We start from the raw sequence: 26,033 nt of genomic DNA, 5'->3' as shown, positions 1-26,033 counted from the left end.
AAGATGGGAAAATAGCAGATATAAATATCAAAAAGGAAGTTTTTAAATTGAGGGCATTCGCTGATGACTTGGTTATATTTCTGCAAGAACCAAAAAATAATATAGAATATTTGATGAAGAAATTAAATGAATTTGGGGTTTTAGTGGGTTTTAAAATAAGCAAACAGAAAAGTTTGTTTGTCTGGCTAAAAGAGTGGTCGAATCTCCAGAACAAGAGGCTACTTGATTTACAGGATCATGAATTAAGATTTGGATGGCACAGTTATTTATGATATGACAAGGTTAAAGTAAATGTTGATTTTAATAACCATTTTGTTAGATGTGAAATTCTAAGAGTTTGGAATAAATATACAACATGGTATTCTATGAATCTCCCCCAGGAAGCCTTTTTAAGAAAAAAAAATGGTTGCAAAGCCAGACCTGAGGATTTATGGTTAAATAATTAGTCGTCCTAGTAATACACCTACCTACTTGGGCTTTCTGGGCTCTTGCAGTCTCGTTGAGAGCCCATTTCATGTTCTCCCATGCTTTTCTTGGGGAGTTGCCACTCTAGCTCTAACGGCTCTAACTTTTCCTGGGTTCATTTTGACCCTCTCATTGGATACCCAATATCCCAAATAGTCTAGGCTCATTTTGTGGAATTTGCATTTGGAGAGTAAATACTATCCTACCCAGAGGTGGGTTCCTACCGGTTTGGCCCGGTTCGGGCAAGTAGCTAGTAATCTGGCCTGCCATGCCTCCAAACTGGTTCTAGTGGCAGCATTTTGATTTTCAGTTCTATGCATGCTCCGAGCAATCTTCATTGCAAAAAAAATTTTTTCCCCCTTTTCTAATGTGCGCATCCACAAACCTTTTTAGATGCAAATGCACACTGCACGCTGAACCGGCAGTAATGCCAATAGTAACCCACTCCTGATCCTACCTAGGAAGTAAATAAGTTCTGGCTGAGGTGTGGTTCCCCCCCCCCCCCCAATTTCTCAGTTGCCACACAGATGCAGGGAGGATAGAGGTTTGGAATGCTATTCTACGAGGTTCTAATATTTTTGGTGATCCTATCACCTATCCTATCCTATCCTCCTACGTTTAAGGAGGAGTTAGAATCAGAAGAATGTGTCTGCCATTGGTTCACATATCTACTGTTGAAAGAAAACATAAAGCAGACAAAGAAAGTTATGGGTTTGATTTTTTGAAAAATGGAAATCCTACTGCATGATAGTAATGAATATATTATTGCTAAGGTCTATAAATTGTTATTGAATTTGAATTTGGAAAATGAATATGTAAAGTATTGCATGATTCAGTGAGCAAGGAACTTTGGATATAATACAATGCTTGAACAATGGGAAAATATGTAGACAAAAGGATTAAAATTTATACGAAATTATAATTTAAAAGAAAACTTCTATTAAATGATGCATCCTTGATATTTAACACTAGATAAGTTATCAAGAATGTGTAAAGATATTTCAAATGAATGTTGGGAATGCAAAAATAAAGAAGGGATCTTTTATCATCTATAGTGGATTTGTGACAAAGCAAAGAAATATTGGGGTAAGATTCACATTTTAATACAGAAGATTCTCAAAGTGAATATACAGATAAAATCAGAAACTTTTCTTTTGGGTTTAATGAAAAACGTCTTGGAAAAATAAATTGGAACTTTGGTGTTATATATGTTGACTGCAGCAAGATTACTTTATGCACAAAAATGGAAGGACACTTTGATTCCCACAATGTACAAATGGCTGCAAAAGTTGATGGGGTTAGATAGCTAACCTGACTGCTTTGATTAAGGAAGAAAACACAATTACTTTTGTTTCTACTTGGAAACCGCTTCTGGTCTTTGTGCTTGAGGTGGGAAAAAATGAAACTTTGATTTTGGTTTTTACTGATTAGATAGGTTTGTTGTTATTGAAATGGCTAGTTTGTATTATGTAAAAAGTTGGGGTTTGATGTTATTATCTTATTCTACTGTACCAAAGGGAGTCAGTAGTCAATGGCTTTTACCTCCACTGTGACCCTTCCCAACCCCAAAAGTTCTCTAAAAGTTGTCTTTGCATTCAGGTCTTGGGGTATCTGTTGTGATGGGATAAGGAATATGGGGGATGATATCCCCCCATCACTTTTCTACTGCAATGAAGATGGTGATTAGGAGGAGGAGGAGGACAGCAGATTACATCAGTACTTAAATATAAAAGCAACAATTAAAACAAAGTAATAAAACCACTGTCATGCATTAATGAGTAACATAGAGAATAGACTAGGATCTCCTCTTCATAAATTCATAGTGCTAGAAGGCACTTTGGAGGTCTTCTAGTCCAACCCTCTGCCCAAGACAGGATTCCTTATTCCATTCCAGACAAATGGTTGTCCAATCTTTTCTTGAAAACCTCCAGCGATGGAGCTTCTCCAGATGTTCCTGAAAATGGTAGTCCATGCCAGTCAACTACTTTTCTTGGTTCTCCAGAAATCTGCCTCTTGCTTATTCATTTGATTCCATCACATTGCTCTCCATCTTTAAATATTCTGAACAGTGCATTAGGTAGTGGGGAAAGAGTGTCCCCTTTCACTAATGAGGGTTGATGGCCTATATGGATTATTTCTATTTCAAGACCATCACCAACACTTGCCTGCCCCTCATACTATCCCCTGTGGGGTCAGAGGATGTTTATCCTCTAAGGCACCACCACAATGGCAGGACATTCACCCTATCTGATAGCAACAGCCTCCAGGCAGGGTTTCCCCTCTTGCAGACCATGGCATGGTGGTTTGGGGCTGGGGAAGTAGCAGAAGACTGGAACTATAGAAGGCTTTTACCAAAGTTTCCACTAAGCAGCTGGGCTGACACTCTACAGATAAGTTTCCGCTACAGAGGTCCAACAGCAGAGACTTAAGAGTTTTGGAGTTCAGCCTTGGAACATCAGCTTGAACAGTTACTGCTCCCACCATGCTTAGCAAGTGTCCAGACCTCCTGTGCATTTAGATGCCCATAACCACATGATCAGGTTATGTGATCATACTCAGCTGCAGTTTACATACCTAAACCAGTGACAGTTGATCAGCGTTAGAATGGCAGTCAATTTGTGCTCAATGACACCACTTCCTTTCCTTCTTATGCTCCTGCTCACCATTTTACGTATGCTCCACTTTGTCCTTGTTACAGATGAAGGTAAGGATAAACATTTGTTATACTTCCCTTTGTTTATGAGGAGAGCAGGATTTTTGCTGCTTTTCTGGGGTTCTGCAAATCTAAATGCAGAATATAGCCCAGGTGGGTAAATAATTATTGAACTGTAGTTAGTTCTGGGAAGGGAGAATGAACATTTCTGGAAGCATCTCAATCAGTTTATTTGACATTGCTAATTTCTGGACATAACTCTGAAACTAGGAAATCCATTTGAGAGAATTTTTCTGGATAAACAGCCTATTTATTTAAACTGAACTTAGGCACACTCACTTTTCAAACATATCTGTATCTGGCAAAGAGAGGTTTCTATATCCTTTCAGCAATGTGGGAGAACTGAAAACAAAACTCCATCAGTTAATATAATTTAGCTCTCTTTCCAATTTTACGACATCATCAACATGTCCTTGTTCCACTCTGAGAGTTAGTGATAACCTGCAAAAGAAGGGATGCTGGAAGGAAAGGATAATAAAGCAGCTGCCCAGAGAGGAAACAAAAGCTCAGCGAATATTGTAAGTGAAAAAAGGTTATCTCTCAATGTGTATCGAGGCAGCATTTTAGGCTTTTGAATTGTTCCCTTCGGCATTTATGTAACGTGACGTATTTGTCCAGCTGTGGCCTGTGTTTAGAGAAAGCAATTCAGAGGTAACAAGAGTTGGACACTGAGCAAGAGCAATAAATTACAGGGGCCCTTCCTCACTTATACCACAAGGCTCTCTTTCTTTAGTCCAAAGGAAAATCTATTTCGCAAATGAAGGTAAATATATTGTCTGTTTATTAGGATAAAGATATGGGATAGGACAATGTAACTTGGAGCTAATGGCTGATATTTATATTAAAGCCAATTGGCCAAAGTGTTTAAACTAGTGTCTGTAATATGAAACATAATGTACTAATTGGCAAATAAGCAAATTTTCCCCATCATACTCCTGATTATTTCATATTGTAATCAAAAGCAGGGATTCTTTAGGATACAGCACTGTCTACTGTGAAACAAGTAAATAAATGTTTCTTTATCTTTAAATCCAGTTCTTGTTTTAAAAAAAAAGCATGTTGCTTCTATAAAAATGCTAACAAAAGAAAGATTCACATAGATATTGACTCTGCAAATTAGATGCTGTACAGATTGTGTAAAAGAGCCTGAGTACAATTTGGTATGTGTATCTTGTGGATATATATGTAATGAAATACATTAAAGGTTAGAGTGAAAATAAGCTTTGCTATTAAAGTGCCTTGACGATTCCTTTCTGTTTTTCTGCATAAGTCCAGAGGTTGCAAACTTGTTATTGAGGGGCATCCCTATATTAGAATGCTCTAAATCGATGATGGCGAACCTATGACATATGTGTCAGAGGTGGCACACAGAGCCCTCTTTGTGGGCACACGCGCCATTGCCAGCTAATCTGGCCAGTTGGTCTTTGCATACGCCAGAGCACTGGAAACCTGAAGATCAGCTGAGAAGCTAACCTAACTTTTCTTGAACTTGGCTCTCCCTAACCTACTACCTTTCAGATACAGCATATTGGACTACTATTCCAATAACTTTCTGGAAATTCTGAATATTATAATTCTATGCATTTTGAGGCTACTGGGTTCCATAAAACCTGGTCTTTGGGTTTCCGGCGCTCTGGTGCATGCAAAGACCAGTTGGCCGGCACGCATGTGCATGCCGGAAACCCAAAGACCAGGTGGCTGGCAAACGCATGCGCACCGGCCAGGTGGTCTTTGGGTTTCCAGCACTTCAGCATGCACGCAATCTGGTTTGGACTCTCAGTGGTGAAAAGGTTCACCATCATTGCGCTAGATGCTTTAATTTATCAGTTAAATAGGTGCTATATTTTTAATCCTACTTTGAAATGCTATATGCTATCACATGTTGGATGGCAACAGATATATTCCTGTTTCTTATTGGTTATGTAGCCCCACCAATCTTCCTCTGGCAAAAGATGCTGGAATTGTACCAGATTCCTTGCTGCTCCTGCCCTTTCTCTTTTGCCCTGGTCTTCCTAAATTACTCACCTGTCCTCAGATGTATAATAGACACTAGAAGAATAAAACAATGTCTCATCATCAATATGAATCTAAGTTCATACTCTCAATCTGCAGCTAAAATGTGGGATGGAGGAGAGAGATGATTGTCTTTCAATTCAGGCAGCAAAATGTCTCCAGGCACGTCTGCTAATGAGAAAGGAATCAGTTTTCTCTGCTTTCTAAGACTGCTTTTCTATTTTCAAAATTGTATGGCACTTTTTTTTGGTCTACATTTGTGTGTAATATGTAATGGATCCTCTTGTTTCCTCCCCACTTCCTTGAGAGCTCTATCTCCCTAAAGCAGGAAGCTTTCATCCCCAAGCTCTCAACAAACTCTTATCGCAAAACCACATTGTTATTTTAGAATGTTTTGTTCGTGAACCAAGGTTCTCCCATGCCCTTACTACACACCACGTGGGTCTAATAAGCAGCTCCTTTGTTTCATGTCCTCTAAGTTTATCATCATAATTGTTTCTTCAATTCGGATTTCTACCTAAAAAAGAGAGCAAGTATACCATAAGATCAATGACACTCAAGTTTAGAACTGGACAAGTGTTCAATAGAAGTTAAAATCATACAAAGCACAGATTTACAACCACAAAAAGAAAGTGATGCCAAGTATATGTCATTTCAGTACATCACAAATGCAACCTGTTTCAATCATTTCTTTTCCATTTCACACAAATATGCATGAAAAGTAATCCAGTGATCAGCATCCACTTTATCAGGTTAGAATATTCCTATAATTTACAATTATTTTCATTGCCTTTATGAACAAACTAGTATGACTGAGTTCAAATCAGTTCCTAAGGAAAATGGAACACTAAAAAAACAATGTTTTTCAGTGACTTTAAGTACGTGATTTTACATAAGATTCTAAATTAAGCAAAAAGTAATTGGTCTGAAAAATCCCCAAAGTGGCTTTTTGTTTAATTGTTTTTTATAAGTGCCATCAAGTCAGTATCAACTCTTAGCAACCACATAGATATTCTCCATGACAACCTGTCCCTAGCCTGGGCCATCAGCCTGGGCCATCACCCATTTGCAATGTGCACTGTGCATGTGTGTGCTGTTCACTGTAAATTGTTCTTTGCGCATGTGCAGAACAATTCATAGTGAAATGCGCATGTGCAGTCACGAAAAAACAAAATGGCGGCAGCGCAGCGGCGGCAAGGGTATCGGTTCGGGGTCGTGGCAGGCCTGGGTCACTGTGTGCATGTGCGCTATTTAATGTAAATTGTTCTTTGTGCATGTGCAGAAAGTTTACAGTGAACTGCACATGCGTAGTCACTAAAAAATTGCAGTAACTAAAAAACAAAATGGGGGCAGCCCAGTGGCAGCGAGGGAACTGGTTCAGGGTCGTGGCAGGGCTGGGTCGCTGCTGGTTCTGCAACCCTGGCCTGCATTCCACTACCGGTTCGGCCGAATCAGCCGAATCGGGATCAACCCACTTCTGGCCTTCAGGTCATCCAACTGTACACCCATCATCCATGTAACTGAACGTGTCCAACTTGCTGCTGTTTGTCCTCTTCTCTTTTCTTCCATTTTTCCTAGACATCTTTAAAGACCACTTTGCATAACATGTCTGAAGTAGGATAATTTCAACCTGGTCATTTGAGCTGCAAGTCAAAACTCTAGATGGATGATTCCTTTGCTTGTTTTCTGGGTGTTCATGGTATACTAAGAAGTCTTCAAGAACAAATTTCAAAGGATTAATCATTCGTTCTATCCTCAAAGCAACTATTAAGAGACAATAAACAAACAAACAAACAAATTGTTATAGGAAAGAGATGTTCACCTAAGTAATCACCTTGGAGAGGACAGTAGGTGCTCAGTCTCTCTATTCTCTTATATCCATTACTTTGTTGATCCATTATATCTAATGTTGCATGTTCTACTGACAGCCACAAGGGGACAACTCACTGCAGCCAACTTGCCACGGCCAATTTGCTGTAGCCAACTCATCACAGCCGATTCACTGGGGGACAACTCGCTGGGGGACAATTCAACAATTCAATTAATTATTTAAAATAATTTTAAAATTATTTTAATTTTTGTCATTCACATTTCACTTCATCCCTCCTTTGGCATCCTTTCTTTAATGATTCTATTCTATTATTTCTTCATAGTGTAACTCTTGTTCCACGGCAAGTTTGCCATGATGAGTTGGCCACAGCAAGTTGGGTGCAGCAAGTTGGCTATGGCAAGTTGGTCATAGCGAGTTGGCTGTGGCAAGTTGTCATAGACCCACAGCTGGAATAGGACAACTCAGTGCAACCAACTTGTCATGGCCAGCAGCAGGTTAGAAAAGGGTTTTCACATCTTTTCACATAAATGCAGAAGGCCTAAGGAAAATGGGAAAGAGAAAGAGTATTGTAATGTTTCTCTTCCTGAAACTCATTACCTTCCCCTGTGCAAATAGGCATGAATACTGTGTTCCCAAATCCAGCTAAATAGATTGACCTGTAAAAAAGCCAGAAAATTTTGGACTCAATTATATACCATAACAAAGAATACTTTAAAACTCATGTACAACTGAAACCAGAATCTTTTGTTTTAGGTTTGATGGATATAAGCACCTGGAAAAAAATTGGGGAAATTTGTTTTTATATATCCATGATGGTGAACCTATGGCATGTGTGCCAGAGGTGGCATGCAGAGCCCTCTCTGCTGGCATGCGTGCCATCGCCCCAGGTCAGATCTCCATGGCGTTTCTTTCGTGAGCTTCTGTTTCCCTGCAAACGATGAAACAGAAGCTCATGAAAGAAAAAGATCTTACCTCTTGCTGCGCTGCCAGTGTTGGGATGCCTCACTTCCCACTGGCCAGCTGGTCTTCGGGTCTCTGCTGCACATGTGTGCGTGCCTGCACATGCATGAGCACACATTCATGCATGGCATGCAAATGCTCACACACAAATTTCACTTTGAGCATACGCGCGGGCACAATTTGGGCCCTTGGTGTCTAAAATGTTCACCATCACTGTTATATACGATGCAACAATATTATTATATGCATAAAGGTGGAAAGATTAAACTTTACCAACAGTGGAGAAATGGATAATGAAGATGATGAAACTTCTGAAATGGCTAAATAAACTGCTTTCATTAGGATGAATTGATAGGTGTGTTGTCTAAATTTAATGATGATTGGAAACCCCTTATTGACTTTTTGTGGGAAACATTATTTTACATTTATATTTATAAGTGCTATAAAAGAAAATCAGAAGTCACTTCTTTATAATGCTTTTTTCTTTTATTTGATTTGATTTCCATACTTTTTGTTCTTTTTTCCTTTCCTTTTTTCTTTTTTTTCCTTTCCAAATATTAGCCTTCGTTAATTTTTATTTTGTTTTAATAAAGTTTTAATAAAACTTCATATATAAAAAAACAAATCCTGCTAAGTCATGATATATTTTGCTTGCATATGTTTAATTGAATATGTGAACCCATCTTAGTGCTTATATGTGAATCAGATCTTTGGGCATATTTAACAAACTATGTTTTTAAAAATTGGCTTAGTGCAATGCATAGACAAAATCCACAACTCCTATTTTAAGCTACTTGATTTCTTAAAAAATAGAAGCATGCTCCCAAAAAACATTTTGTCGAGGATGTTGTAATCTTGACTAATACAGTACCCTGAATAAATTTGGGGATTATAGCTGTTGTTCTTTTCATAAAAAAAAATAATACCTGGGATTCTATTTTTTTTTGTTATTTTTTTTAAACCTCTCCCCTTATAGAAACTATTCTACTGACCAAAACAGCTCAAGATGTCTTCTGCTTTTCTCGAACCTTTGAAGATCTCACCTGTTTCTGGGATGAGCCAACACATGTTAAAGGAGCTTATCGATTCTTCTATACATACGAAGGGTAGGAAGTTACTTTCCACATAGACTGACCAAATTGTCTGAGGGGCTTTGCCCAAGCACTTATAATAGCAATAGCACTTAGATGTATATACTGCTTGACAGTGCTTTACAGCCCCCTCTAAGTGGTTTACAGAGTCAACATATTGCCCCCAACAATCTGGGTCCTCATTTTACCAACCTCAGAAGGATGGAAGGATGAGTCAACCTTGAGCCTGGTGAGATTTGAACTGCCAAATTGCAGTCATCCAGCAGTTAGCAAAAGTAGCTTGCAGTACTGCATTCCAACCATTGCACCATCGCGTAGTGGCATTTAAACTTAGATGCCAGTTTTAAGCAAATTACTTTGGCATCTAGGAAATATGGGGGCACGATGGCTCAGTTAAAGATGGCCTTTGTGACATGGGTTGGAGACCTGAGTGCCACATGACAGAGTGAGCTCCCATTACCTGTTCCAACTCCTGCCCATCCTAGCAATTCCAAAGCATGCAAATGCAACTAGATGAATAGGTACCACTTTGGTGGGAAAGTAACAGCATTCCATGTACCTTGGTGTATAGTCATGTTGGTCATATGACCACAGAAGTGTCTTTGTACAATGCTGGCTCCCTCAGTGAAGAAATGAAGAAGAGGACTGCCCCATAGAATTGGAACAACTGGACAGGGGAACCTTTTACCTTTACCTGTGCTTTTGCTAGGAACTATAGGAAAGGGATGATTGAAACTCACTTTTGTCATTTCAGAAAAAGATTAGGTTAAGTCTCACTGGGGAAGTATCACAGTCCTAATTATTTAATTTTTACTCCTGCAGAGATAAAAGCCGAGAATGTCCTCTAATCTCTATGAAAAATATAGATGGAAGTTGGCGCCACATCTGCATATTTCCTGAAAACTATTATGGCATTCAGCTCTTTATTGAACTCAATGTTGAAGTGTTGGATAATGTTAGTAATCACACCATAATCTCACAATATCTCAGAGTGAACACTGTTGGTAAGTTTCTTCCAAAAGTGTATAAACTATGTAAAATAGAGAAAGAGATCAGGACTGGGTAAAGCTTTGAAGAGTCCAGCATTCTAAAACACATTCATACTATGACCTTCATTTGACCCAATAATTTTAGCCAAGTCATGTACAAACATGATTTCTATATTATAATTTTGAGCATTGCTGGAATGAATTTATGAATAGATGCTAGACTGATGGATTTAACTGAATTTAATTACCACTATGACTAATTTCGCACTGACAGATAGATTCTTATTTGAAGTTAATAATAGATATTTATGAACTATTTGTTTGTTTGTTTTATTTATTTATGTCATTTCATGACATAAGCAGTATGCAGGTTTTATTTTAGTCAATCTTTTAGGGCATAGAGTTATCAGTTTCCAAGAGGTGTGACTGATCCTAGTGATATCCTCAGAAGAGAAGATAACATTTTTCACACCAATCTATTCCCAGAAGAGAGGGTTAAAGTTTTGCAAGGAACCTGAGAATATGGTTAAGCTCAAAATAGGCACAAGGGGCCTTCAAACGTTTAACACATCTGTTTTGCATTTTATGTAGCCCAGAGTTAGAAAACAATAGTATCAAATGTTGTTGTTTACACTCTTTTCAATATGATCTGATGGGGTTTTCTAGAAAATGCAAAGATTGGGGAAAAATAGGTTGGAGAATCACATGTGGCTAAGACCGTGCATTTACCCACTAATAAATTAAAGAGCTTTAAAAAAAAAAAACCTTACCTATTGCTAAAAATAATTCAAATATAGGATAATACAAATGACTTTTGTTTTCCTTTAAAAAAAAAAAGCAGTAACAAGGCTTCATTTTTCTCCCTGGGAAAAGGAGCTCCAAATATGAGGAGCCACTACCAAGAAAGCCCTGCTCCTAGTATTCCCAACAGCCTAACAAATCTTGCTGGTGAAATACAGAGAAAAAGGTTGCAATAGCAATAGCAATAGCAGATTTTTATATACCGCTTCATAGGGCTTTCAGCCCTCTCTAAGCGGTTTACAGAGTCAGCATATTGCCCCCAACAACAATCCGGGTCCTCATTTTACCCACCTCGGAAGGATGGAAGGCTGAGTCAACCCTGAGCCGGTGAGATTTGAACCGCTGAACTGCTGATCTAGCAGTCTAGCAGTCAGCTGAAGTGGCCTGCAGTACTGCACTCTACCCACTGCGCCACCTCGGCTCTTGCCATTTACCCTAAAATGTAACTGTATAAAGATAAGGCAGAGATGAAGAGGAAGGTGGCAAAATAAAGATAGGGAAAAGGCCTTCATCTGTAGAATGTGATTACAGTTGTACAGTTGTACAGTTCAGGATTTTTCTTGTCGATGGGCCTGGGAACTTGGAAATATGGCAAGCACATGCAATGGTTGTGTTGATTTATTCATGGTGAAGTTTTTTTTTCCAACCATGGAACATTTGTATGTTGTTCTTTATGATTTTTTCAGAAAACTAATAAAATTATTATTTAACTATTATTAAACACCCAGAGTAATGAACCTGAGAGGAGAGGTCATATAAATTAATTAGTAGATCTTGTAAGAAAGTTCAGCTATCACTTCTAAGAGAGGCACAGGTGCATTTGTGACAGACATTCCCAGTTTCTGCTCTAGCAAATTAGAATGCTAACTCTATTGATCAGAGTGCGCATATATGCGCCGGCCAGCTGGTCTTTGGGTTTTTGGCGCATGCATATATGCTTGCCAGCTGCTCTTTGTGCATGCTGAAGTGCCAGAAACCCAAAGACCAGCTGGCCAGTGTGCGCATGTGCACTAGTTAGCTGGTTTTCAGGTTTCCGGCGCTCCGGTGCACACAAAGACTTGCACACTGGAAACCAGGAGAGCAGCTGGTGACAGCACACATGCCCACAGAGAGGGCTCTGCGTGCCACCTCTGGCACACGTGGCATAGGTTCGCCATCACGGGCATAGAGCATTAATTTTTGTTTTGCTTTGTTGTTGTTGTTTTAAGGTCTCATTGCTCCACCAACAAATATAACAGTTGAGTGGCCAGGGATTGCTCAACAGTTGGTTGTAAATTGGATGCCTCCATCTATCAGCTATGCAGACTTCTTGATTTATGAGGTTCTTTATGGTGTTGAGGATTCCATTCAGCCACCATTCAGGGTATGGTTAATGTCGGGGAAAATGGCTTTGCTATAATGGCTGGAGTATGTTTTTGCTCTATTACTTTTTTTTGCTAAAATGGTCTAACTGAAGAAACATTTAGACTCGTATTTTTTGTATTAATTTTTTATTTTTTTAAACAAACATAAAACAAACAAACATAAACACAAACAAAATAAAAACCCTTCTCCAATTACCTAACAGTGTGTCAATTGGTTACAAAACTTTTGTGCATTCTCACAATAGTCTTCACTTGCAGTTTACATAAAGACTCATATCATCAATCTTATATATATGAATGCAATTGTTATGGTTATTAAACATTCATTTGACTATAGCTATTATTATATCCTTTTTATGTAAAATATTCTAAATTTAAAATAAATTTATATTATGCCATTTCATTACATTATCCTGAAATCATCCAATAGTATTACATCTTTATATTCTATTTTATATAGAATTGTTTATCTTTTATAACAAAGCTTTTCAATATCCTCTCTATGGTCCTCACAATTTGTATAAAATTTCATATTATCCATCTAGGGTATATATATGCATTATTTACCATTGTTAATCATTTATTTAGCTATAACTATTATTACTTTATTTTATACATAATACTCTAAATTTAACTAAGTTTAACTTAATTTTTATTCTAACATTTCATTTCATCATCCTGTATCCTTCCAATAGTAGTGCAGTCCTATATCTCTTGCCATTTTTGGTATTTGTATTCTAATTGTTTTCTTAATAAGTCTTATGTGGACTTCTCTTGGCACCTTGTTGTTCATTGCATATCTTGTAAAGACTCGAAACCCTCCATCTGTTCCTTCCATCCACTTGCCTTTAGTTATCACCGATGCTTCTGCCAGGATTTCTCTCATTGTTTCTGCCAGATTTTCACCCTTTTCTTCTTCCATGTTTTGAAGTTTGAGATAGAGTTCCAGTTTGTTAATCTCTCCTTTCAACATTCCACTCCTGTCATTTCCAACCACGCTTGATTTGCTGTCAATAACAACAATTTTCTTATCACTTTATTCATATTTCTCTTCAATTTTTTGAATGCTATCCTCAAATTTCATCATCGTTTTGTAAATATTCTCAACTCTTCCCTCTATTTTTTCTGTTTTTTGTTCTATGTTCTCCATTCTCTTTTCAATGTTTTCTGTACTTATTTGTACTTTTTGAATTTCTAACATAATGATTTGCAACATTAATTCTTTTTCTTCTTCATGTTGCACCATTCTTCCAGGTTATAAACATTGCCACTAAAACATCCAAGGCTTTTTTTATTAAGTTTGAAAGAAGTTCACTATAATCTTTCAAGTCAAGGCTTTCTCTTCACTCCAGTCCAGCTATTGATAGTATTCCAGAAGAGCACCTGCATAAACAATCCATACTCTTCCCACTATCCCTTTCAATAAACAAAATCAGGCGCCTTGAAGTATAAGATATGAGTCAGATGTTCAAAGGAAATAAGAAAAGAATGATATTTCCAAGCCTCCAGCCTCTAGGTGGCAGTGTTACTTCTTTTTCCTCTGCTTTTACCTCTCTCTTTAAATTCTGAACTTAAGAAAAAGTGCTTAAAAGCAAACAATCCAGCCTAGCATTGTAAAAAGAAGAGAAAGAAAATCATAATCCACAAATATGAAAAAAGAAGAAAAATAGAAGAAGAGGGGAAAAAGAAACCAGTCCAATTTAAAAAGTAAGAGGTATTTGTAAAGTTCCATCCAGGGAAAAAAATAAAAAAAGATAACACACTAAATTTAATTCAGGTTTAATTCACCACTTACTTTCTTCTGTCTTCAATTTTAATTTTACTCCAAGTCTTTTTGGGTGTTCTTTAATAGTAAAATTTATCTCACCATTTCGACACATTCTCTCTCCTGCTTTTCTTCCATTCAGGGGCTGTCCCAACCTTCTGCAGCTTCAATGGCTGTTTCTCTTTTGCTGGAAAAAAGAGCTTCTCCTGGATCAATCAGGGACTTTGCGATGTCCCTAAGATCAGCAGGACGTGCTCTTCTCTACCACCATCTCTATGGGACGGTTTAGGTCCAAAAGGACCGTCAAGCAGCAGAGATATCGACAGCAATCCTGGAGCTCCAAGATTGCATGCTGTGTTGTCACGACAAGCCCCCCTCCAACATTTAAACTCTTATTCTATTTTATTGTAGATTGAAGTGAAAAACAGTTATATATGCCAGCTCAAGAATCTACTTCCAGGGCAGCAATACCACATCCAAGTTCGCTCCAAACCTGATGGCCTTTCTCTTGATGGCATCTGGGGACCCTGGTCTACAGCAGTGACAGCAGAAACACCCCACCTTCCTGGTAAGTGGCTTGTTGACTAGGAAGCAGCTGCCAATGGTGCAACTTTAGGCAGGGGTGGGCTGCTAGGGGTTTGCACGGGTTCAGGACAGAGGTGGTATTCTGCCAGTTTGCACCGATTCAAGCGGACCAGTAGTGGCAGTGGCGTGAGGCTCCTCCCACCCACCCACCTGTATTAAGGACCAGACGTGCACCAGACGTGCATGGTGCGCTCCCACTACCAAACCAATAGGAAGTTAAGAGGATACCATTACTTGTTCGGGCAATCCTCTAGCTTGCCCAGTTGGCAAATCTCCAAATGCCACCCCTGGCTGGCCATGCCCACCCCACTGCCACCAGGAGTCTCCACGCAGCCCATTCATCATGCCAGGAAAGTTCAAGGTCCATGTGGAGGCTCAGGGAGGGCAAAAACAGGTGTATCGGAAGTTCTAGAAGTCCGGAAATGGGTCTGTTTCTGAGCTCCGGAGGTCCTCCAGAACCCGCGGAAGCAGTTTTCACCCTCCAAGAGGCTCAAGGAAAGCCTCCAGAGCCTGGAGAGAGAGAAAAATACCCTCTCCCACCATGGTGCAGGAGGCCAACTAGGCCATGCCCACCATGGCCACGGCTACCCAGCAACAGGGCAGTGAACCCTTTGCTGCAATTTTTGAAGCCCACCCCTGACTTTAGGGCAATAGCATGGAAGGATACACCATTTCTATGTGGAAGTAGAATCCCCAGGTACTACAACTGGGTGTATCAAGAGTCATATTGCTTCAATGTTACTACTGCAAAATGAGAAATTAAAGAAAAGGAAATTGTTGCCTGCATGGATTCTGAAACTCCCTATGAAATCATTTTTTCCTTTTCAGGAGGCATGTCTAGGCCTGAAAGTAGACATATAAGGCTTGTGAATCCGTATTTCTGCTACAGTACTTGCAAATTTTTCTGGTCTGTAGATATTTTCCTATATGTAAGAACCACACCCCATGAAATAATGAATTGCAAATACATTTTATTCTCTCGTTCTATATTACTATTAAATAATTCAATAACCCCTGTGGAGATGCAGTACTGAGGTATTTGAAATGCTGGAAATGCAAATGTTGCATTTCCTTCAGGAACTATAGCATTAAACTACTGATTATCCTGACACGACAAGTGAGCACTCAAATCTGCATTTGCTTAGCTAGCATGACTGAAAGAAGGAACAGAGAGGCATGAATATTTATTTCCAGTTCTGGAGTCTGTTTGGCTACTGTATATAGGCATGAGTAAAAAGCATCAGAGAGCAAGGTAAAGGTTTCTCTTGTCCAGTCATGTCCAACTGTAGGGGCAGTGATCATCTCCATTCCTTAGTTTCTCAGTGTTGTCCAAAGATACTACTGTGGTCATGTGGCCAAGCATGATTGTATGCCTAGGCGTACAGACCGCTGTAACCTTCTCACCAAAGTGGTACCTATTTATCTATTTGCATTTGCATCAGAGGTGGGTTGCTCCTGGTTCAGCCCGGTTCGGCTGAACTGGTAGTGGAATTCAGGACTGGGTTGCAAAACTGGCAGTGACCCAGGCCTGCCATGTCCCTGAACTGGTTCCCTTGCCACTGCTGGGCCATCGCCATTTTGGTTTTTAGTGACTACGTGTGCATAGTTCACTGTAAATTGTTCTGTGCATGCACAAAGAGCAATTTACATTGAACAGCGCACATATGCGCAATGCACATCTGGTGCGCATGCGGGTTGCGAACCATTAGTAAAACCAGCAGCAACCCAGCCCTGATTTGCATGCTTCCAAATTGCTAGATTGGCAGGAGTTAGGGAACGTGATGGGAAGTCACACTGTCACATGACAATTGGGTCAGCTTTCCAGCTGACAAGCTCAGCATCTTCAACCGCTGAGCAGTGGTAGGCTGCTGCATGGTCGTGTGGGTTTGGACGAACCCTTAGCTTTGATCTCTGGCTCGGCCCACCACCCTCCTTTGTGTTAAAGATTCCATTTATAACTAACTTTCTGGCTTGTTCCCTCTGTTCTCGCTGCCCAGTTGAGTTTTGCGCCACCCCTGCTTTACTCACTGGAGCTGCCTGATTTGATTACCTGCTTCTTTGAAGCTCCGTTTAGCAATAGCAGTTAGACTTATATACCGCTTCATAGGGCTTTCAGCCCTCTCTAAGCGGTTTACAGAGTCAGCATATTGCCCCCAACAACAATCCGGGTTCTCATTTTACCCACCTCGGAAGGATGGAAGGCTGAGTCAACCCTGAGCCGGTGAGATTTGAACAGCTGAACTGCAGAACTGCAGTCAGCTGAAGTAGCCTGCAGTGCTGCATTTAACCACTGCGCCACCTCGGCTCGTTTCACTCCTAAAGGGGCATATGTGAATGAAGCTAGCGTGCACGTGCGGCGCGCTCACAACCAGCAAACCGCTTTTGAACTTAAATGCAACCCACCTCTGCTGCTGAGCCATTGCACCCCCTTTTATTAGAGAGCATATGGATGGCAAACTCAACCAGGGCATAAGGCCTAACTTCTTTTCATTAATTCTTGCATGTGTTCCTGTTCAAAATCAGCTTCCCTGCTGAATTTGGATTTTTACTTCCTAACAGTTCTGCTAGCATAACACACTTGACCCAATGAGAGATTAATTCAGTCAGATTTCCTTACAGTGATTCTAGCAATATACAATCACATTAACTGAATCAAAAGACACTTGTTCAGAAATATTGCTTGCCTTTTCAAAGATGTGACTAGTATCACAGGAGTCCTTGTGCCAGGAAAAGGCTTAGTAGACTTTTTAACGTTACCACTGCCTTTTCTATTGTCCAGAGCAAGCAGACAGCAGTTGGCATAGTTTAGATATTACAGCTGATCAGTGTGTAATACGTTTTGTACCACCTGATTGTGGCAATAATCATTTTGTCTCTACAGCTTTTTTTCCCAGGGAAGTACATATTGTAGGCAAAATGCAGCAATTGAGTTTAATTTTATGTTCCCCAAACATGGTGATGAGACAGACAACAGGTCATTACTGTATATAAAACAAAGAACATTGATTTAGCATGTGAGGATATAAAATAGTACTGAAAAAAAAGCTGCTGTCAAATTGTTCTATCGGTTCTTTTTTCTGGACAGAGGCAATTGGTCTGCACTGCTTCACTCTGGACTTGTATCAATTACACTGCCAGTGGAACAAGAAGTCCCTGAGATCTGGCCCTTTTCACAGCGTCTTGTACTGGATGGAAAGCAACAGCAGCAGCACAAGGTGACTAGATGGACAAATGCACAGTACCAGGTCTTCTCTTTCCTGTTCTGTTCCATAATTTGTGTTTTTGCTCCTCTTCAAGGTACCATTCCAAGTAGTGTCCTTCACCTCTCACGCCCCTATATAGGCATTTCTTTTTCTTCTACTCAATTGTTTCTGATTCTTGGGCATTGCTCAGGCAAGTCTATACAATTTTCATAACAATGTTTTTCAGAAGTGTTTTGCCATTGCCTCCTTTCTAGGGCTATGAGAAAGTGACTGGCCCAAAGTCTTCAAGCTGGCTTTGTGCCTAAGTTGGGACTAGAACTCACATTCTCCTGAGTTCCGGCCTGATGCTTTAACTACTATACTAAACAAGGCATACACATGTAGGCTTTGCTCTAAATCATATTTGATAGCTTAGGTTACCAAGCAAGATTACGAACATTTAATTAAAGCAAATCCCATCCTATGTTCAAATTGTTTTGGTGGCATAGATAGTTCTTCTGTCTAAGCTACCTATTTAACAGTAGCAACCCTGGGAAATAGGCTAGACTGAGATGCAGAAGCTGACTAAAGCTTACTGGGCTTACTGGGCAAATTTCATTTAAGTTGAATGACAACTTAAACCTGTTCTCCAGTCCTAACACAGCAGTTAAAAATGATATAACATCAGTCCTGCTTCTTTGCTGCTTGACAGTGGCTGACTTTGTGCCACTCACAACAACCTCACCTATTTAGTTTTTACTAAGTCTCAAACCATAATAGGTTTAGGACAGAGGTAGTATTCAGGAGGTTCTGACCAGTTCTGGAGAACCGGTAGCAGAAATTTTGAGTACTTCAGAGAACCGGTAAATACCACCTCTATCTGGCCCCACCCCCTTCCGTTCTCTGTCTCCCAAGTCCTAGCTGATCAGGGATTTTGCAGTAACTTTCCCCTGGAGTGGAGAGGGAATGGAGATTTTACAGTATCCTTCCCCTGCCATGCCCACCAGGCCACGCCCACCAAGCCATGGTAGTAAAAAATTTTGAATCCCACCATTGGTTTAGGAGGAGGCTCTACTGCAATGTCTGTTTCACCTCTCATTTCTGTGTCTCGGCCTTGGTAATGCATCTTCTTCACAAGGCCTATATTTCAAATGCCCTACGACAATCAATAAAAGGGGATGGGGAATTATAACACAACAGGAATGATGAATAGATGGAGTGATGGTAACACATTTTAGATATTTTGTTTTACAACTTAATGAATCTCGCTAATCATTTTCATTCCAATATGGTTATTGGGATTGCCTAAATTGGAGGGAAAGCCTAAACAGAACTTGGGGGTATTAACTATCAAGGAAAGTGTTAAGTGCGATTGATAATTTAAGAACCGTTTAAAAGACAACTTCAGATAGTTCTAGCAGACAACTCAACATTGTATCACTATTGTCCATTTTAATTTGCAGAAGGCAAATCTGGCACAAATGTAAGAAGGAAGATCCTGCTTCCTGCACATGCACCTTCCAGCCTAGCAACATCCATTACCTTTCTGTCCTGGTGACTATCAGCCAGGGTGAGCAAGAGGTCAGCTACTTTGAAGAGCCATTCAAACTGTACCATGTGGGTAAGAATTTTCAGCATCTCTTGGCCTCAGCACCATCAGGGCTTTCAGCTCAAAAGAGTGAGCTGTCCTGGGCTGGTCTAGCATCAAAAGAACATCAATATCAGAAAATATGCAATACTATTAATACTGCAGTGGACCTCTGCTCCCCCATGAAGCTAAGCTGACCTCTCTCCCTTTCTCTTGTTATAGTGCACACTGCTCCCCCAAGAATCCTGAAGGCTTCAATAGACAGAAATATACTAAGGCTGGAGTGGGCCTCCCCACTAGAAGAAATAAGTGAGCACATGGTATATCAGATACGATATACGGTGCAGGACGCCTTAAAATGGAAGGTATTTTTCCCCTAGCAGATATTCTTGTGATATCCAATTAGCAGTGCCAGACAGTTGCAAATAAATGCTTCTGTAATGCAAATTTGGAACTATGGCTTCCAAGCTATAAGAAATTGCTACTCTAAATTTATTTTACTCTGCAAGAATCATCTGGAATGTTGTGTCCTATTTGGGAACCTCTATAATATCCTTCTTATATCACAAAAAAGGTTACAAAGAATAAAAGGAGAGTGGGGATATAAGAGCTTTCTTCATACAGTAGATCCAAATTAAAAAGAGTAAACATTTCTTTTTGGCAATTGCATGATCAAGGGACATTTTGATGATCATTCAAAGCGCCTGAATCACAATCATGTGACTGCAGGGACACTGTGACCATTATAAGTGGGAATGCCGAACACCAATTGCAAAGTTATTTTTTCAGTGTTGTCATAACTTTGAATCACTAAACAAAACAGTCATTAAGCAAGGACTACCTGTAGCCTTAAATTACAGAAAGGTTGATTTCAATTGAAGATTTTTGAAAGCTTCTGGGCAATAAAGGACAGATTTATACCAGAGGTGGGTTGCTCCCGATTCGGCCCGGATCAAGTGAACTGGTAGTAGAGGTGCCAGGAGGCTCCGCCCACCACCCACCTGGATGCTTCTGCTCATGTGCAGAAGTGGTGTGCGGGAGCATGCCTGAACCGGTAGTAAAATTATTGGCAACCCACCACTGATTCATACTCCAATTCCTCAGGAATCAGGCCTACTACAGTGTTTGTCTCCCAAGCTTAAGAAGAGAATTCAAAATACCAACCAGCCAATCTATGCTTTTCCTCCAGATGACCAACTGAAGAAAAAAAAATCATTGTCCCATTAATAGCAGCATAAATACCCTTGCTTCCATATCATAAATAACGGAAATTGCTGTCACTTCCTCACATCCACCTTTTTTTACAGTATCTGTATTTCTATGCTATTATTTACTGGTAATGAACTGCAGAAAGGTTTTGACAGGTTTTTGCTATGAGGGAAATTTGCAAGGAAGGTTGATGTGAAAAAAAATGGAAAAAAGTAAATTTGGAGCACTTGGGAGGAGTCCCCCCCCAAAAAATCACAATTAAGGCTGCAATTCTGTGATTTTTTTTATGTATTGTCTCTTTTTAATGAATTCTATATGCACAACACACGTAAAAAGAGGTGGGGCCTCAATCCACTCCACCAAAGTTTTTCAGTTGTTTTAGAGCCATGTATCTTTATTACATTTTTAAAATCCTATAAAATATATAAGTGAAATATTAGCATGTTGTCAATTTTGAACTGGGTACTTTGGTCAATAACCATGACAATTGATACATCTTGATAAGTTCTAAACTATACTCACAGAAATAGATAAAACAATTTCTAGAAACGGGACACCAACTCTCTCCAAAGAAGCTGATCTACTAGTCTTAGAAAATGCATAGAAAAAACTGATTGAACTTCTAGCCCAAGCAATAATGTCTAAATGGAACTTTTACTAGAGAATGGAACGAATGCATGCCATACTTTTGTATTTGACTTAGGACACAACTAAGGCAACCAGAGGTGTAAGACAGCTTAACAAAAGAGGTTTTAAAAAGCTTAAGAATTTTTTAAGAAAACTCCCTCCCCCTTTTCAAACATGCCATAATCTAAGGGACAACACTACTACAATGTATACTATAGTAAATGAAGTACAGTATGGGGAGTGTCTCACACAGAGGAAAATCCATGACCTAGTTAATAGAATAATAGCTAGGTACTGCTGTACAAATAATCTTCAAGGTATTACACAATCTGGACCATAATTTTCAATGGTAAACAAGGCAATAGTTAACTGAATTGCACCTGATTTTATTGCCTTTTTGCTACATTGTTAAGCAAATTACTCAGTTGTTAAGTGAATCAGGTGGTTTGAAGCAAATCTAGTTTTTCCATTGACTTTGCTTGTTGGCAGTTGCCTGGGAAGGTCACATGACCCTGAGATGGTGCAACCATCATAGACACATGCCAGTTGCTAAGCATCTGAATTTGGTCACATGACCATGTTTATGGTAAGCGTGAGGGCTAGTCACATGTCACTCTTTCCATTGTAACTTCCATTGCTAAATCGATGGTTGCAGGTAGAGGACAACCTGTTCTGTAGTTTGGGGGTATGAAACCCAGGAACCTAATTCGTAGAGTACAGGTGTCCTCAACCTACGACCACAATTGAACCCCAAATTTGTTAAGTGACAAATTTGTTAAGTGAATCACTGCAGTTGTTAAATTAGTAACACAGTTGTTAAATAAATCTGGGTTCCCCATTGATTTTGCTTGTCAGAAGGTCACAAAATGACTCCTGAACACTGCAACCGTCATAAATATGAGTCTATTGTCATGATCACGTGACCATTGGGATGCTGCAATGATCATAAGTGTGAAAAATGGTCATAAGCCACTATTTTCAGTGCCACTGTAACTTCAAACAGTCATTAAATGAACTGTTGTAAGTCAAGGGCTAACTGCAAATATGATGGGGTCATTTTCTGGGTAGATTCTACAGGTGCAGTACTCAAACACCAGTGAAATTCATCTGGCCACCCAGGATCGCTACTGCGTTCAGCTGCGTACCCAGCCAGATGGCCAAAAGTTCCGTGGGGACTGGAGCACCTGGTCAGAATTAGTGTGTATTGAAGTCCCACCTGGTGCAGGTAAGCAACATCAGTGGTGTGTACTGGAGAGAGGTTGCTAGATATGGAGAGAAAATACTCGACAAATGAAACAAAGACTGCTAAGCCTCAGGGAAAGAAGAGCCACAAATTCACCATCCTATGCTTCCACTTCAGATTCAGTGATTATGATCGTGGCCATTACACTCTTGCTGTGTGCAGGACTTGTGCTGGGACTGGGCTTCACCTGCCTCTCCAACTGCAGGTAACTGAGTTCTGTGCAGCTCAGTAATTGGAAAAAAAAGACTGTTTGGTATAGGTTTTATCCAGTGGTGGGATTCAGCCAGTTCGCACCACTTCAGGAGAACCAGTTGTTAACTTTCTGAGCAGTTTGGTGAACTGGTTGTTGGAAGAAATCATTAGGGCAGAGAACCAGTTGTTAAATTATTTAAATCCCACCACTGGTGTTATCCTTTTGCAACCATCTGTGTTTCTTTGTTAATAGTCGTGTGAAACTAAAGCTCTGGCCAGAGATTCCAGACCTACATCATGTCCTAGATGGATTCTTCAAGGATAATGACAAGCAGCAGCAGGTGAGACTTTCTTTTTATTGTATTACTTCTAATGCAGTATGTCATTAGAAGAAGAATTAGGCTGTCTTTTGACTAGAAAAGAAGAACACTCTTGGTTTTTAGCTCCTTCCGATATACTTTTTTTGTAAGAAACTTGCATCATTCTGTGGGCATCTGTTCCAGATTTCAGGAATAATATGAGCAAAACCATTTCTCATCTGACTTTTCCAAGATTCAGACTTTTTCAGTCCCATCCAATTTCTGAACTGTGATTATGTGATGATAGAAACAATATTATGTACAGAAATAAAATGAGGTAAAGTTAGCTTGTGCCTAGAAGCAGGGATGGGATTCAGCCGGTTCAGACAAACTGGTAGTTTCAATGAGCATTTGCCACCACCACCCCTCCGCCTCTGCGCTTTCCTGTCCTATATTTCCCTGTTTTTTTAGCTCAGCTGATTTGATTGCCGCACATCAGCTGTTTTACTCACAGGCACTTCTATAGAAGGCAAGTTTTGAAGCTTTAAAAGGTCACTTTTTGAATGCTGCACTTTCAAAAATCAATTATTGAACCAGTTGTTAAACTGATTGTATCCCATCACTGCCTAGAAGTACCCCTTATTCAGAGTACAGTACATGCTAAATTCTGGGTAAAACTGTTCATTTTTATCTTTTCTTAGTTAGAGTACCCAGTGCTATTTCCTTGTCTTTCACATTATTTCAAGCATATTCCCATAAAGTGAATGTCAGGGAGGGAGGGAATAATGCAGAGGGCCTTCTGAATTTCTGATTGTTTCTTTCTGAACTTTTAGGTAAACTCTTTATTTTGCAATAAAATGTTGGAGGATGTGCCTTTGACTTGCTTGTTGGAAGTACTATCTGAGAAACCCCTGGAAACAACCAGCTTTGACCCTTTGCTAGATATGAGTTCAGCGGAACAGGCAGAATGGGGCAGCCAGCCTTCTACCCATCAGCACTACATGGTGCTGAGTTCTAATAATCCCCAAAGCAGCCACCATGAAAATGAATACTTTGATGACACAAATGATAATGGAAATGCTTTCCCACAATCCTTGGAACATGATCTAAGTGTAACCTCAGAGTCAATGACGCAAATAACTCCTTTCACCTTATTGAATGTACTATCAGAGATTAAAGAAGAAAGAAGGCAGGAAATTTCTGATGACCAAAACACATCTGTCACTGACATTTCAAACCAGACATATTTGCTAATGGGCTGATTGTGTCTATCATTAGAGGATAGCTCTATGAGAAATTATTAGGCCTGTGGAAGTTTGTATACAATACAATACAATTTTCAATTGTAAGGCATCTGTTTAGCCAGTACTCTTCAAATCTGTTTCTTATAGACCAACTGAATTTAGCAGCTGATTGTACTAGAGCAGATTGGGCAGTTTTTCATGGCCTAAAGCTACCTTGAATTTTTGGAAGGCAACGATGGAAAGTGACTAGAACTGTACTCAGACAGGACTCACTTTGGTTTGAAAGTGGAAAAAAATTACACTACAATGTTTCTGTGTTTCTCATTTCAGAATGGCAGGCAATCATACTGCCAAATTCTGATAGATGGCTGAAGGTACCATGGGTACTGCCAAAGGATTTGAGAATATGTGCCCTCAAATTATCAACCCAGGCATTGAATAGTGTTGTGGAGTTGAATGTGGAATTTTATCTCAAGACATGTCCACATTGCATCTGGTAACCACAGATCTCCAAAAGCAAAGTGATTCTTCAACTGAGTCCCAGTGATTTGTATGTCATCTTAAAAAAAAGCAAGATTTTAAATTCTTTTTCCATTTTGAAGAAACATGCAAACTATGTTTTATGGAAATGATGAAAGGGTTATAGTAATACACCTGCTTAGCATAACCAGAAATAGAGCTAAATAGAAAATATACCATGCTGAGCACAAAAATACAATTTGTGAGATAAGCACCACTCTTATCTCTAAGTTAGGTCACTATAATAATAGATTTATTTCACTTATTTTAAGTATGGCACACATTGCTACTGTCTTGTACAGATTAGGATTCGCTATTACTATTTGCATTGCCATGATTGCTTGTAAACAAATGTAATGTTATTTGAATAATGAAACTGCTGTAATTCATGGTAGTTAAATGAAGTTTTTTTCATGAGGATCAAATTTAGGTATTAACACAGCACTCATTTACTACAGTTTGTAATGTTAAAAAGCACTTCTTACCATCTCAAGAGGTTTCACTAACCTATTAAAATCCATTTTGCTTTAAAAGGATGATAATCCAATATTTAATGGAATCACCCATGGAGTAAAGGATAAGTAAATTATGTTGGCTTATTCTAGCCAGAACAAGAAGTACTTCTGTTCTGATGCTTCCTTGTAGCAAGCAAATTAAGTGCATGAGATGTATAATACAGCAATTAATGGCAGAGATTCCTGGGCTCCTCAGAAGTGCTTTGGGTCAAACTAACATAAAGCTTCAGAGGTCCTTACATAAGTTCTACTTATATAAGTAGAAAGTTCACAGAAAGGACCAAAGCAAAGGGTGTTTTTGAATGAAGCAAATAGACAGCTGAATCAGTGTTGTAGTCAATGGAATGAACACAGCCACCTGCCATATATTGAAGAAAGCAAAACTGTTCTGACAGGGAAAAATACAAATGGCAGCTATTTGAAGGTGTCACTGTATATATCACTTTTATAATAAAATATCAGGTAGAGATTTGGAGATGCCAATTCCAATGCCAAGTTGAAGATGTTATATTGAATATAAATGTACTCTCTCATCGCTTGGAGAGGTTGAAGCAAGGAAAGAAAAGAAACTGGGATCTGAGACTGCATATTGTAAGTATTCCCATTTTCCTTGTGTAAAGATATATTCTGTTAGAACAATGGCAATTATATCTAATATAATAACAAATAAACTTAAATTTCTCCAGTGGAGTTGTCGCAGAAATGTACTTATTAAGAATATACAGGTAAAAAAACCAACGTAAAACCAATCAAAGGCATTCAAAAAGCAATAACCCCTCATTTCCTGGCAAAAACAATCAAATAAGCCATTTCATGGGCTGTATCCCTCTGGGGTTCC

General features: G+C 39.3%; 1 protein-coding gene across 1 annotated transcript; it reads left to right on the top strand.

Moving 5' to 3' along the window:
* The first annotated feature begins 2,931 nt into the window (after positions 1-2,931).
* Positions 2,932-25,838, top strand: MPL (MPL proto-oncogene, thrombopoietin receptor). Its single transcript, XM_014053445.2, has 12 exons — positions 2,932-3,169; positions 8,959-9,088; positions 9,896-10,077; positions 12,072-12,226; positions 14,404-14,560; positions 17,663-17,792; positions 19,223-19,380; positions 19,570-19,712; positions 22,252-22,408; positions 22,544-22,631; positions 22,872-22,959; positions 23,751-25,838. Exons 1-12 carry the CDS (start codon positions 3,070-3,072, stop codon positions 24,177-24,179), a joined length of 1,917 nt encoding a protein of 638 aa, XP_013908920.2. The 5' UTR covers positions 2,932-3,069; the 3' UTR covers positions 24,180-25,838.
* The last annotated feature ends 195 nt before the right edge of the window (positions 25,839-26,033 follow it).

The sequence above is a fragment of the Thamnophis sirtalis genome, unplaced genomic scaffold (assembly GCF_051295495.1).
Source record: "Thamnophis sirtalis isolate CommonGarterSnake01/CBP01778 unplaced genomic scaffold, rThaSir2_p1.2 scaffold_7, whole genome shotgun sequence".
Taxonomy (NCBI): domain Eukaryota; kingdom Metazoa; phylum Chordata; class Lepidosauria; order Squamata; family Natricidae; genus Thamnophis; species Thamnophis sirtalis.
Note: the sequence above shows the minus strand (reverse complement) of the source record. Positions and strands in the feature narration are given on the sequence as shown.

Excerpts from the sequence above, each read along its gene's own strand:
- MPL (XM_014053445.2), top strand. The coding sequence starts at position 3,070 with ATGGCAGTCAATTTGTGCTCAATGACACCACTTCCTTTCCTTCTTATG. Across the intron at positions 3,170-8,958 it reads TGTCCTTGTTACAGATGAAG|AAACTATTCTACTGACCAAA; the intron begins GTAAGGATAAAC and ends CTCCCCTTATAG. Across the intron at positions 22,960-23,750 it reads ATAATGACAAGCAGCAGCAG|GTAAACTCTTTATTTTGCAA; the intron begins GTGAGACTTTCT and ends CTGAACTTTTAG.